Genomic DNA, 14,478 nt, shown 5'->3' on the forward strand with positions numbered 1-14,478 from the left:
GGTGAGTTCAGATCAGTTATGCAGGGCTACATCATGCAGTAAGAATACTTGGATTGGCACCATGAGTAATTGAGATATCAAAACAGCACCTCCAGAAAGTGAGTCTGCCAAGAATATTGTTTCTCCAAATCCAACTAATACATGTTCTGTAAATCATACATAAATACCTCAACCCCATTTATTGTGCAAAAACAACTTGCTACTGAATGCTGATTCTTCAATTCAGTTAACAGGAGAAACAGATCAGTGATAAATGTTAAATGGAAAATGTGAAGGCCACGCCTAGAGCAACTGCATTGCTAGGAAACATCACTAGATCTTGAGAGGCAGCAGCCCTTTGAACAAGACTCGAGCCATCTACTTTATCCATCTGAGGATGGTCGTCCTTAGTCCAACATGCTGGAACAAAGAATTTCAAATATCCTACAAGGTCTACATTCAAGGTAGATTTCCAAACCTGAAGCTCTTGTAGGTAGCACTTTCCCCTGTGAGATAGGTGGTAATGTACAGATTGTGACCACAAGTTCAACCCCACACAGGAAGTGTCAAAACAACTTCATACACAAAATGAATTCAATAATCTTTATTAATATTTAAACCAGTGACTTGCTCAGCATTTCAGGAGTGTCACTGAGCAGGTTGGTCAATAAATAATAAATACTCAGTGCATAATAAATTAAGAAATGAATATGTCCAGCCACAAAATGTGGTGCAACCTGTTTGAATTTTCAGTTCTGTTCAAAGAACCAAAAAAGTTATATTCTAAACCAATAGCACAAGCTGCATTAAAAAAGTGTCCTTACAACTTGCAAAGTCCAACTATTCTTAATACTTCGATTTCACTTGCTGCACACTTTCCTTTTGCTCATGGGAGCTGCAACATATCACCCTGCTCTGTTGCAACAAAGATCCATTTCTCCTTGTAATGCAAAAATATTGAAGTTCCTCAGGCAGCTGCTGCGTCTCATGTGCTTGCCCCTTTAAATGCCAGTCCAATAAAGCAGGAATGTAAAATGCATCTGTCTGGTACCGGCCCAGCACACCAGTCGAAATACAAGTTCCTCGTACCGTCTGACAGATGGTTACTTTGGATCGGTTCCAAAATTGAAGGAAGCCATGGCCAAGCTTCATGGTCCAATCTTAATTAAATCTTTGTTGCACCATATTCAATGCATATTCCATTCTAGTACGAAGTTCTTGGGAGCACCCAGACATTAGAAGTGTTGAGAGCTTGAATGTAGCAGAAACTCTGTCTTCATTAATATAAGTAAGCAGGTACTCTTCATTATAGTTGCAAATAATGATTTTTGTATGATCATGATAAAAATTTACCTGTGATAAAAGTACATGTCAGGTTACTTAATGATTCTCCATGACAGCAAATCACTGTTTTGATGAAAAATTTAGATAATGGAAATGCTAACAATCTAGTCAATTCTCACCTGGAATGTGCCATCACTGAAGAGCATCATTAAAGCACGGTCAGATTTTAACCATTGAAGGAGACACAGTCTGGGCTTCTGAGCATCTGTTGAGCTGGGCAGATCTCCACCCTGTTAAAAAAAAAATCAAGACTGCTTAAAATCTGTTTACAAATGCCAAGAGGCTGGACTCAACCATTTACTAGGAAGCACAAGATGTTAAGAGTTTAAAATTAAGAAATGACTGATCAAAAAAGATATAGAACATCTAGGTAAAAGCTTAGAAGCAAAAAGGATTCTTACCTCCATTAGATTTTCTTCCATATAGTGTGCAAAGTACTTCAGGATGGTCACTTGACTAATGAACTTTTCAGGCACATCTAGTGCTGAAAAGATAGAACATTGGCCCAGCTCTGCATAGTACTGGATTGTTCTGAGGGGAAAATATATGTTCAGGTTAGCACCTCAATATACACCAATTTTGAATTCAAGGATAAAAGCAAAATGCTGAAAATCTGAGGTCTGACAATATATAATAGAAAGAGGGCCAACCTGGAGTCTAACTGACCCTTTGTCAGACTGAGCTCTGAAGATCATCCAAACTCAAAATGTTGGCTCTATTCTCTCTACAAAGGCTGTCAGACTTGCTGAGATTTTCCAGCATTTTGTTTTAGATTCAAAGTCAGTTAAAGCATTCATAGCCATACTTACTTTTTATCTGCCAACAGACTCATGTGAGTGCCATTGTTGAAGAGGACTCCAACTGTGTGATCAGACAATTGATACCCAAATCCATATTTATTTGAATAATCCACCCACTTGGTGACCCACTGGAAGGAGAAGCTCAGCTGCTGTTTTGGCAGACAGTCTCCTGAAAGAAGAAAAAGACTGACTTATTTAAAATGGTCATAACTAAGTAGGGATTAATTGCCAATCTTCAACTCAAATCTATGTTGTATTTAATTAATTGTAGTTCTTACCTTCTGGCATATTTTCTAGGCAGCCCTTTAGTACTCTAGCAACTGTATCAGCAACACTTCCCATGGTACTATCTTCAAGAGCTGGAAGAGAAAGCAGGCATCATGTTAAATTCATACATCAAATCCATAAACAGCTTAGGACTTCCAAATGAAGTTTATACTATAAATTTTAATGTTACTGGTCAATTCCAATCTTCTACTTACATTCACTACTGCTGCTGCAACTTCCCAAAGTGCCTCTCACTATCATCTTAATGGAGTCTCTGATTTGCTGTTCATTATCCTTCATTGGTGAGGTGGCCTCTGGTTTGACATGGACAGTCAGTGACTTGCTAGATAACCTTGACTCCTGTTAAAAAAGGAACATCAATTTTAGCAGGGTCCTAGGTTTACGTACTGATGGATATAAAGTTTCAACTTAATTTACATTCACAGCAATGTTGCAATCAACCTACCTCAGCTAATCGGCTTTTGATGCTCAATTGGTCATTTAATGACATTTTCTTCAAATCATTTTTCAGCTTATATATTTCATCACAATCATCTTTTCCTAGTTTATCTGAAAGAGAAAAATTGTTAACTGTAGCAAATCAGTTGTTTGATCAAACATGGTTTCTATTCTGCCTATGCCATAGCCAATTCTGCATATTGCCATAGTGTATACTTACTGTGATTGTCTAAAAACTTGGCTTTATCCCTCTTCCCACCAAATATTGCTGCAGCTGCCTTTTTGAAGAAGTTCTTAGCAGGGCTGGACAGATGGAAGTCTGGTGCATAATGACAGCAGGTCTGTGATAGTCTCTCAGGTGTAAATCCCTTCAATAGAAAGCTAGAGTTCAGATTTGTGCATATGCTATCATGGGGATTGGAAAATGGAGGAGGGGGTTAAGTAGTTAAATAAGAATTCTTGCAACACAAACCTGAGTGAAGAAGTCATAATGCAGAATTTCATCCAAACTTGGTCGATCCTCTGGATTTTTCGCAAGCATGTTGGCTATCAATTGTTTGGCAGACAGCGACAGTGTTGATGGCATTGAATATCTTGCTTCTCTTATACATTTGTATGTTTCTTTTAGGTTGGTTGTCTCAAATGGAGGCCGCCCCAACAGCATTGTGTACCTATAATGAATACAATTTAATGAGTTAGTGTCTTCATAGTGAAGCCCCAATGGCAAATTGATAAAAAGGACTGTGCTGGGATTAGTTTTCATCTTTAGTCCTAGAGCAGAACCTCAATTCAAAAGAAATTTGGATTCATAATTAGATAAATGAGGCTGCTCACATTTAATACTGAAGATGAGAATTTACCCCAATTGTTGAAAATGCAGACAGAAGTGCAACACTTACATTACACAGCCCAATGCCCAGATATCAGATTCACAGCCATGCCCTTGCTTGTTGAGAACTTCAGGAGACAAATAATTTGGTGTGCCACAGATAGTCCTGTGAAGACAATGTTGATATCAGCACTGCTGTTTCATAGCTCTCTCCAGAATTTTCATATTTGTATATATATATTTCAATTCCTTACCTGCTCCGTTGCTCCACTGGTTCCAATTTAGCTGCTAACCCAAAGTCCCCTATTTTCAGTTCCATAGACTCATTGATGAAGAAGTTACCTACAATTACAAATCATAGCTCTACTTAGCAACTGGAAAATACTATTCTACTCCCCCAGTTCAAGATTGGAGGCACTACATTTGGTCTTTATCATTGTTTAATTCTATATTGTAAAATAGAGAGAATTGCAAAGCAACATATAAAAGTGTCATACCTAATTTGAGGTCTCTGTGTAAGATTTCTTGTTCATGTAGACACTTCAGTCCTGATACTATCTGCCGGAGATAGTATCGCACTTCTGGTTCTGTCAGCACCTTCCTAGCTTTCAGTACGTGAGCCATTGACTATAAATAAAATAGAAAACAATGAAGCATTGTGCATTTTTTAATGTAAATATTGTACATTAGGATTCATAAGAAAGAGGATGAATACTTACTCTTCTGCTGCAGTGTTCCAAAAGAATGTAAATATTCTCTTTATCTTCAAAGTGATGGTAAAAGTGAACAATGTGTTTATGGTGAAGCGTTCGGTGCAGCTCAATCTCTCGATCAATCTGTTTTCATTAAAAAAAATCAAAATTAGACTCGTGTTGCAGCCAGGAACACTTGAAATTTGGTATTATGGCTTTTTCAGTTTAAGAAACCTGCAACATTACACCAGAGTAGCAGATACTCACTTTCTCCCTCTGATGGGGCTTGGCCACTCTGGAGTGCGGGATGATCTTTGCGGCAAAGACACGGTTAGTAGTCAGGTCGGTCATCTCGTAGCATTTGGCAAAACCACCCTAAGAAAACAAAAATCACAGGAGCTGAAGTTAATTTTAATACGCAGCCACACGAACATAGCATTTTTTCTTCAACCCAAGAGTTAACGTTTTAAATTACAAATAAAACTACTTCTAGCACTGAACGTGCGGTGGCTATTGATAATAGATTATTCCCAAGTCTTTCAGATGCTGATCCATTGCGGGCTGGTAAACACACAACTCAATGTCAGCTTACCATTCCAGAGACATCAGCTCAAATCTTTCGCGATGATTTCTTCAACTGATTGAACCATATTTACAAACACTGCAAGACATCCAAGTGCGCCCACTGCCTTTATTTTCCCCTGTCCCAATGCAGTCGTTCCTTTTTTACCTTTCCCAACACTTTTCCTCTGCAGTAACATTTGCCGGTGGCGGGGTCGGTTATAATCCGGGACATCTCCGTACTGGAGTAAGTCAAGTCTTCCGGTCTCTTGGCAAAGCGGTGCTCGGTGGACTTGCCGAGAGGCTGCTCGCACATCTTGGAGTTCTGCTGGTAAGTGATAGTCCTCAGTATCTCCATAGCCAGCTGTACTCAGCTATCCCGCAGCGATCCCCACACTCAGTGACTGCCCGTTCGCTCCCCGCTGCCTTTTATACCCAGCCTCCGTGGCGGCACAATGCAATTCGTTGCACGCGCCGGATCCCTCATTCAGATTGGTTGAAGGGGATGTCAATCACCTCGAGTGCCTTGCCCCCCTCAATCTGATTGGATCAAACATGCCACTCACAGACGGAGTATCAACCTCCAGGTCTCCTTTTATAACAGCAAATATCACCAGCGTGAGCCATCTGGATCACAACATATTAGAAGCAGCACTGAATAGTGCATTTATCATATGGACATGAAATTATCTGTAAGATTCTCCCTCTCTGGCGCACAATTAATTGCAATTGCAAAAAAAAGGGTGCGTGTAGAGGGATTGTTCCTGCATTTTCCAAGAGCAACCCGTCTGCAGTATATGCCCAGTCAGTCTCATTGCAACTTTATCAATCACCTCACAGTCGTTATTGTTTCCATTTGCCCCAACCCCAGTACTGTTTCCCAACATGTTGCTGCTAACTATTTTTTATATATATAGCACGACATGCAGATTCATATCAGAGCGTTGTAGTCTATCGGTTACATTGCTGGAACATATTTCTGCCCATCTGCCCTTGTCAAACTGCCATTTAGAGGTATTGTATATTTCCATAACCGCTTGTTTACGACATGGCAAGCGCACTTTCATTCGATGCTATATTTGTATTCAGAAAAATAAGGCTAGATAAATTCTCGGCTTTACAATAAATGTATCAATCCAACGTTGAATGCAGTTTTGGGTTTTACAATAAATGAATCTAGTCAAGGCTAAATAAATAACAGGTTTTACTATATATCCATTCATGGTGAGATTCGTCCTTGCTTTACCTTTATGCTAAGAACCCGGCTCGCCATTTATTCGTTTTCGAGGAACTTTTTAAATGTTTTAGACACAAATTGGATAACATGCAATATTGCAAACGGTGTTCATTCAAAACCGTGTCGATTTCCATTTTGATCAACGTTATTCATAATTTACATGGTACTTTTTTTCGTGCAGCGTTCATTTTGAGGTCTGTATTTTAAATTTTGAACGGATTTACTTAGCCTTCGTAAATTCAGTTTTCGCAATTTGTGAGGCGTTTGGATTTTAAGGATCTTGGCACGGATATAGATGTGTGTCTGTTAGGCAGAAACACATCACAGAAACCAGGAAGTGGACTGATACTTCTTGAAATCAATATGAATTTTCAATGTGGTTTCGAGGGGATGAATCGTTGTGCAGAGCGACACCAAATGTCCCGTCACGTAAACTACATGAACACTCACACTGACCCTGTTGTGCTGGCATTTCCCACAGGGATGGAGCAACGTTTGTTTATCTCCACCTAGTGGGACCAATGAGAAACTGAACTATAACAAAAAACAGTCTTAACATTGAACTTAGAAAAAAGCAAAATATGATTACAGTAAGTCAACATGGCTTTACAAAGGAGAATCAAGCTACACACTCTTATTGTTTTATTTATTTGTCACAAGTAGTCTTACATTAACACTGCAATGAAGTTACAGTGAAATTCCTCCAGTTGCCACATTCCAGCATCTGTTTGGGTCAGTGCACCTAACCAACGCATCTTTCAGACTGTGGGAGGAAACCTACACAAACACAGGGAGAACATGTATGTAGACTCTGCACAAACAGTAACCCAAGCCAGGAATCAAACATAGGTTCCTAGCACTGTGAAGCAGCAGTGCTAACCACTGTGCCACCATGCCACCCTTAATTGGAATTGTTTGAGGATGTAATTAATAAGATAGATAATGACAAACTAGTAAATGTAGTGGACTCTCATTTCCAAAAGGCATTCAATAAGGTATAACACAAGATAAAGACACATGGAGTTGGGGATGATAGATTAGCATAAATAAAAGATGATATGTAGCTATGAGGTGGAGGTACTGGGTTTGGACCGGGGTAGGCACAGTAAGAAATCTCATGACACTAGGTTACAGTCCAACAGGTTTACTTGAAATCATGTGCTTTCAGAGCGTTGCTCCTTCATCAGGCAAGTCTCCTGTTGGACTTTAATCTGGTCTTGTGAGACTTCTTAATGAATAAAAAATTAACAGGAGAGAGGCAATGGTATTGTCGCTTGACTGGTAATTCAGGGTAATGCTCTGGGGACCCAGGTTCAAATCCCACCATGGCAGATGGTGAAATTTGAATTCAATAAAAATCTAGAATTTAAAGTTTAATGATGACCATGAATTCATTGTAAATTGTTGTAAAAACCCATTTAGTTCATTAATGTCCATTAGGGAAGGAACTCTATCATCTTTACCAAGTCTGGCTACATGTGATGCCAGTTTCCTAATGTAACACAGCTAAGGTATGAAGAGGGGTGAAGCTGTGAAGGGAACACAAAGAGGCTGCAGAACTATGTGGATAACTGAAGGGAGTTGGCCATGAGGTGGCAGATAGTGTGAGGAAGCATGATATTATTCAATCTTAACAAAAAAGTAGGAGAGCAGAATATTTTTAAAAAAGGTGTGAAACTTGTACATATTCATAGAGGTTTGGGTGGTACAAGAAATACAAAACATTAGCATGCAGATACAGCAAACAATTGGTTTGAAGTGCGAGAATAGACAAGTCCTGCTACAGATTTGATAGAGGTATTCAAAATCATGAAGAGTCCTGACAGATTGGGTGTGAACAACCTTTTTGGAGGACTGAATTTATTTTATTATAGTACCGTTATGACTTAGCTGTCATATCCTTAAGTATATTGGTTAAAATTGGATTCAAAATATACTATCACCACAAAAGCATGCTGGATAAATGTTAGCTACAATTCTCTACAATGGCAAGACGTGATGAAGGAGCAGCACTCCAAAAGCTCGTGCCACCAAATAAACCTGTTGGACTTTAATCTGGTGTTGTGAGACTTCTTATTGTGCCTATCCCAGTCCAACGCCGGCATCTCCACATCAAGAAGTGATAGAAAGGGCCAATTCAGACAAAGTAAAGATCATTTTTAAAAAGTTGTGAGAATGTCAATGGCCGCAAGGAAGCTGTTATACTTTTAACCACCAATGACCGTAAACATGTCTGGCCAAATAGCTGTGAAACGGATCTCGTTAAGTGGTGATGTTTGTGAATAAACAGTAAGAAAGCACAAATCTGGACCTTCCGGAATGACACTGCCCTAAACCAGGCTCAAGGTATCATCATGAAAGGGTAGTTAGATAATGACTGACCAGTCAGCTGTACAGAAATGGGGGTGATGTAGTATGACACAGAGCCAAGCTGGGAACAGTGTACAAAGTAAGGGCTTGTGTAGGAGGGAAATAAAAGGAATCAAGCCTTGGAGACCATGTCGAACTTCAAGAAAAGTTTTTATTCCACATGCATGAGGGAGAGCTGAACTCAGGCCTGAAATCTCAGGTTGCCTGTGAGCCTTCTCTGCCCATGGTAGATTTGATACAGGTTAATATATTATTCCAAGTCACAAATGTTTACATTAGCACATTAATTCCTCGAGTTGGATACAAAATGGCTCTTTTAATCTTGTTATGCAGATTGCATTGTTCAGTACAACTTTGTTAATCAGTTTCTTGGGCAGTTCTATTTACCTGATTATAATGTCAAACATCGTATTTGCCCAACTGACTTGCACTGATGTGTTAATCATTACCCCCCTCTGCTAGATGATGGTGTTTTATGGAAGACTATACCATTCCTAGACTGTATGGAGCCTGGCCGTCTTAATGCTGGTTTAAGAACATAAGAACATAAGAAATAGGAGCAGGAGTAGGCCATCTAGCCCTTCGAGCCTGCCCCGCCATTCAATAAGATCATGGCTGATCTGAAGTGGATCAGTTCCACTTTCCTGCTTTCTCCCCATAACCCTTAATTCCCTTATTGTCATTATTGTCATAATTATTGTCATGACAAGTCGAGCGAACTCCCGCACATCAGAAGTTGATAGCATGCATTAATCATTATCTGTTGGCAGAACAGTCCTCTGGCTGCAGTAACCCTTCCCTTCCCTCTGGTGAGACCAAGATTGGTGGAACGGCAAATTGTGCGGAGGGTGTGGAGAGTCTGCAGAAGGATCTAGATAGGCTGGGCGAATGGGCCAGGAAATGGCAAATGGAATTTAATGTTGGCAAGTGCAAGGTGGTCCACTTTGGTAGGAATAATGGTAGGAAGGACTATTACTTACGTGGCGAAAAACTGCAGCAGGCGACGGTGCAGAGGGACCTCAGGGTCCTTGTGCATGAGTCGCAAAAACCCAGCCTGCAGGTGCAGCAGGTGGTCAGGAAGGCGAATGGGATGCTGGCCTTCATAGCGAGGGGGATTGAATATAAAAGTAGGGAGGTCTTGCTGCAGCTGTATAGGGCATTGGTGAGGTCTCAGCTGGAGTACTGTGTGCAGTTTTGGCCGCCGCACTTACGCAAGGATATTTTGGCCTTGGAGGGAGTGCAGAGGAGGCTTACTAGGCTGATACCGGAGTTGAGGGGGTTGAGCTATGAGGAGAGGCTGAATAAACTTGGCTTGGACTCGTTAGAGTTTAGAAGAATGAGGGGAGATCTCATTGAGACGTATAAGATGATGAATGGGATGGATAGGATAGAGGTGGAGAGACTCTTCCCGCTCAGAAAGGGCAGTAGGACTAGGGGGCACAGCCTCAAGATAAAGGGGAGGCGGTTTAGAACGGAGTTGAGGAGGAACTTCTTCGCTCAAAGGGTGGTGAATCTCTGGAATTCTCTGCCCGTTGAAGTGGTGGAGGCTGCCTCGCTAAATATTTTTAAGACGCGGGTTGATGGGTTTTTGATAAGCGAGGGGATTAAGGGTTATGGGGAGAGGGCGGGAATGTGGAACTGAGCCACGACAGATCAGCCATGATCTTATTGAATGGCGGGGCAGGCTCGAAGGGCTAGATGGCCTACTCCTGCTCCTATTTCTTATGTTCTTATGAGATCTGGCCCTCTGGGCTTGCTCTATGTAGCCCTGCATGTATTATACTGAAATTAAATAACATATGAACGGACATATGAATTGAAATATAAAGGACACGATCCCTGATATTGCCCTACAACAGTTTGTAAGATACTAAGTGTGCAACATCATCAAGAAGAGTAGACAAAGACAAACTTCACTCAAGAGACAAGGCACTCAGAGAACCAAGATTGATGAGGATCAGTGTTCTATTCTATTGGCTGCTGCCGAACACCAACCTTTACTAAGCATCACAATTTTGTGCTTATTGTGCTGGAGCATGGCGACTAGGGGAATTTCACAGTAACTTCATTGCAGTGTTAATGTAAGCCTTACATGTGACTAATAAATAAACTTAAACTTTTAACTGAATGTGATAAGCATTTCATTTGCACTAATTCTTAAGTGGTTACACACGGTGCAGTACTTTCAACTGTAGTGGCAACAAGTTAGTGGCCATGGCATCTGTTGAGAGGCTGAAATGTGATTGCACTCATGGATGCACTGAGGCTAGCGTAATAGCAGCTTAACAAGGTAGCTCTCAGATCAAAACAATTGTCAGTGTTAGTGCAGGACTGCCTCAAGATGGAGTTACATCCAGAAAGCTCCCTCATCCAACTCTGCTGCAGGATTATTGCAAAGGCTGCAATCTGATTCTGGGCCCCAATTTGCCATCAGACATCAGTATTTGTTAAACAATTGGTTAACAGTGATCTGTTAAATAACAACATAGATATAAAGCTGTGTATTACATAAGCATTGTCCTCACAGGGAACGGGTTCAGCAACGTGATTATTGAGAAACACTCATTACCCTGCACTCAACAGAAGCCTGCCAAGTTTATGTTCTGAATTGCCTTGGCATCTGGGAGATTTGTGAGCCAGACAGTATTGACACAACAGTCAATGATAACTTATTCTCTTCATAGGTCCTGCTGAGTCCTCAGTTTGTGCATGGGGAGAGTAGGAGCTAATAAAGGAATAACAGTTAGAGACAGCAGTGGGAAGTTATGTGTGGAACCGGAAGAGATTGGAGAGGCATTGAACCAATATTTCTCTTCGGTATTCACGCAGGGAGACATAAATGTAGCTGTGGAGAACACTGGGTTACAGGGTTGTAAACTGGATAGTATTGCAGTTGATAAGGAGGATGTGCTAGATATTCTTGAGGGTTTGAAAATAGATAAGTCCCCTGGGCCGGACGGGATTTACCCTAGGATTCTCTGGGAGGCAAGAGAGGCGATTGCAGAGCCTCTGGCTCTGACCTTCAGGTTGTCGTTGGTCACAGGTATAGTGCCAGAAGATTGGAGGATAGCGAATGTTGTCCCATTGTTTAAGAAGAGAAACAGAGACTTCCCCGGGAATTATAGACCGGTAAGTCTTACTTCTGTTGTGGGCAAGGTTTTAGAAAAAATTATTAGGGATAGGATTTATAGTTATTTAGAGAGTAATGTATTGATTGGAGATAGTCAGCATGGTTTTGTGGAGGGTAGGTCGTGCCTTATTAACCTTATTGAGTTTTTTGAGAAAGTGACCAAAGAGGTGGATGGGGGTAAGGCAGTTGACGTGGTATATATGGACTTTAGTAAGGCGTTTGATAAGGTTCACCATGGAAGGCTTCTGCAGAAAATGCAGATGTATGGGATAGAGGGTGATTTAGTTAATTGGATCAGGAATTGGCTAGCAGATAGGAGACAGAGGGTGGTGGTTGATGGTAAGTATTCGTCATGGAGTTCGGTTACAAGTGGTGTGCCTCAGGGATCTGTTTTGGGGCCACTGCTGTTTGTAATTTTTATAAATGATCTGGATGAGAGTATAGTTGGGTGGATTAGTAAATTTGCTGATGACACCAAAGTCAGAGGTGTGGCAGATAGTGAGGAGGGGTGTCATAGTTTACAGAGAGACTTGGACAAGTTGCAGAGCTGGGCCGAGAGGTGGCGGATGGAGTTTAATGCGGAAAAGTGTGAGGTAATTCACTTTGGCAGGAATAACAGATGTGTAGAGTATAGGGCTAACGGTAGGACTCTGAATAGTGTTGATGAACAGAGGGATCTAGGTGTATGTGTACATTGATCCCTGAAAGTTGGGAATCAAGTAGATAAGGTTGTTAGGAAGGCATACGGTGTCTTGGCGTTTATTGGTAGGGGGATTGAATTTAGGAGCCGCAACGTCATGTTGCAACTGTACAAAACTCTGGTGCGGCCGCACTTGGAGTATTGTGTGCAGTTCTGGTCCCCACATTATAGGAAAGATGTGGAGGCATTGGAGAGGGTGCAGAGGAGGTTTACCAGGATGTTGCCTGGTATGGAGGGGAGGTCCTATGAGGAGAGACTGAGGGATTTGGGGTTGTTTTCGTTAGAAAGAAGGCGGCTAAGAGGGGACATTATTGAAACATACAAGATGATTAGAGGTTTAGATAGGGTGGACAGTGATAGCCTTTTTCCTCGGATGGAGAAAGCTAGCACGAGGGGACATAGCTTTAAATTAAGGGGTGGTAGTTATAGGACGGATGTCAGAGGTAGGTTCTTTACCCAGAGGGTGGTGAGGGATTGGAATGCCCTGCCTGCTGCAGTTGTAAATGTGCCTAGTTTGGGGGCGTTTAAGAGATCCGTGGATAGGTTTAAGGATGGAAAGGGATTGGTTTAGATTAGAGGGTCATTGCTTTTTAATTGGTCGGCGCAACATCGTGGGCCGAAGGGCCTGTTCTGCGCTGTAATGTTCTATGTTCTATGTTCTAACATTCAGTCTTAAAAGTGGAGGCAAGAAAATGCTGCAGGAAGTCATGAAAGGCTATGGTGCTTGATGATGAATATACTTGTCCCAAAAACCTCACAATCCTAAAATAAATGCCATTTCAAAACGCACATTGATCATGACAAATACTTAGGGTGTTTCATTGACCCTGGCACAGTGCACCAGACTATTCATTCATTTCCAGCACTGAAGGGCAGTCCTTTGCTTTTAGTAATAGGTGCTTATCTCCCTGGAGAACTATTCCCAGGCCAGCCCAGGAGATGAAGTGCCCTCCTATCTTTATCCCTTGGAAAGGGGTCCTCCCGTGTTTCCTGGATGGCCTGCAGGAGAATCCCCAGGGGGACCTTGCTGATCCGTGGAGTCAAGTGTTTGGTGTGTCTGAATGACATAGTGACACAGGAGTTCAAAACATACCAGATGTGCAATGAGTGAATCTCTGTGTGGGTGCTGCTTAAAACTGGTGCCAGGGCCTTTGTACACATCAAGTAATGCTGGAGTGGATAAATCCCTACTCGCCCCACCACCAGGTTCGACAAGGTCCTCATTGATACACAACTAATGAGCAGAAAAGCAGAAAATCAGGTGGATAAATCCTGTCTGCCACTCAACAGAATCACACCAACTTTCCAGTACGCTAGTTCTGCAGAATGGAAAATTCCACCCATTGATATTATCGTCTGTGGTTATTGCTGAATGGGTATCTTTACTTTTGACGTTTGAGACAGTGTCAGATTGTGATCCAACACTGCTTTAGCCACTGTTTGCAGCTTTAGAGAGATGACGGTTATAAGCTTGGAGTATGATCTAATGTTTAGCTCCTTCTCCAGTCTCCTTCCACTTCCCTGCATCCCAAACTATAATTGTTTAATTCTACTGTTCAGGCATTACATGAGACTACAGTTTAACTTGACAAGTGGGATAACTGATTGGAATTTGATTGGTAAATTCCAGGATTTTCTACTCATGATTCAACCTTTCTGACAGCTAAGCACCGAATGCTCAGTGCTGACACCAAGTGATAAACATAGGACATTACATGTTCCAGCTTCGACATCGACAATTATATTGGATGTTGCAGCTTCACTCGAGAATGAAAATTCCGGCTCGAGGTCAACAAACATTTCCGTTGTCCACCCCTCGCCCACTACGACAGTGTAACGGGTGAGGCAGTAGAATTCTGCTGTAATGCCAAAGGAAGTAAAGGAATCCCCCACCCACTATGCCATTATGTAGGTTGGCACAGGAACCATGCTGGCACCGAATTCCTTTGCATGCCTTTTTAACCTGGTTAAACTATCAGGTGGAAAATTTGACGCAGTACTGGGGAGCTGTGGCTGCAAGGCTCCCCGACAAAGTCCCATCACTGGGGAGCTACCTCTACCACAAAGGCACCCAATTTAATGAATTAATTCCCCATTAGTGGTGGTTTTG

The 14,478-nt window shown here is 41.6% G+C and overlaps 1 protein-coding gene across 1 annotated transcript; it reads right to left on the minus strand.

The window, feature by feature from the left end:
* Positions 1 to 568: 568 nt before the first annotated feature.
* Positions 569 to 5,321, minus strand: plk2b (polo-like kinase 2b (Drosophila)). Its single transcript, XM_080186229.1, has 15 exons — positions 5,101 to 5,321; positions 4,638 to 4,745; positions 4,398 to 4,514; positions 4,176 to 4,305; positions 3,933 to 4,020; positions 3,749 to 3,844; positions 3,322 to 3,520; positions 3,070 to 3,217; positions 2,857 to 2,960; positions 2,606 to 2,750; positions 2,402 to 2,482; positions 2,133 to 2,292; positions 1,725 to 1,854; positions 1,443 to 1,553; positions 569 to 1,332 (listed from the first exon to the last, which is right to left on the minus strand). Exons 1-15 carry the CDS (start codon positions 5,287 to 5,289, stop codon positions 1,141 to 1,143), a joined length of 1,998 nt encoding a protein of 665 aa, XP_080042355.1. The 5' UTR covers positions 5,290 to 5,321; the 3' UTR covers positions 569 to 1,140.
* Positions 5,322 to 14,478: the final 9,157 nt, after the last annotated feature.

Source organism: Carcharhinus amblyrhynchos, chromosome 1 (genome assembly GCF_965287045.1).
Source record: "Carcharhinus amblyrhynchos chromosome 1, sCarAmb.v2.hapA, whole genome shotgun sequence".
NCBI lineage: Eukaryota > Metazoa > Chordata > Chondrichthyes > Carcharhiniformes > Carcharhinidae > Carcharhinus > Carcharhinus amblyrhynchos.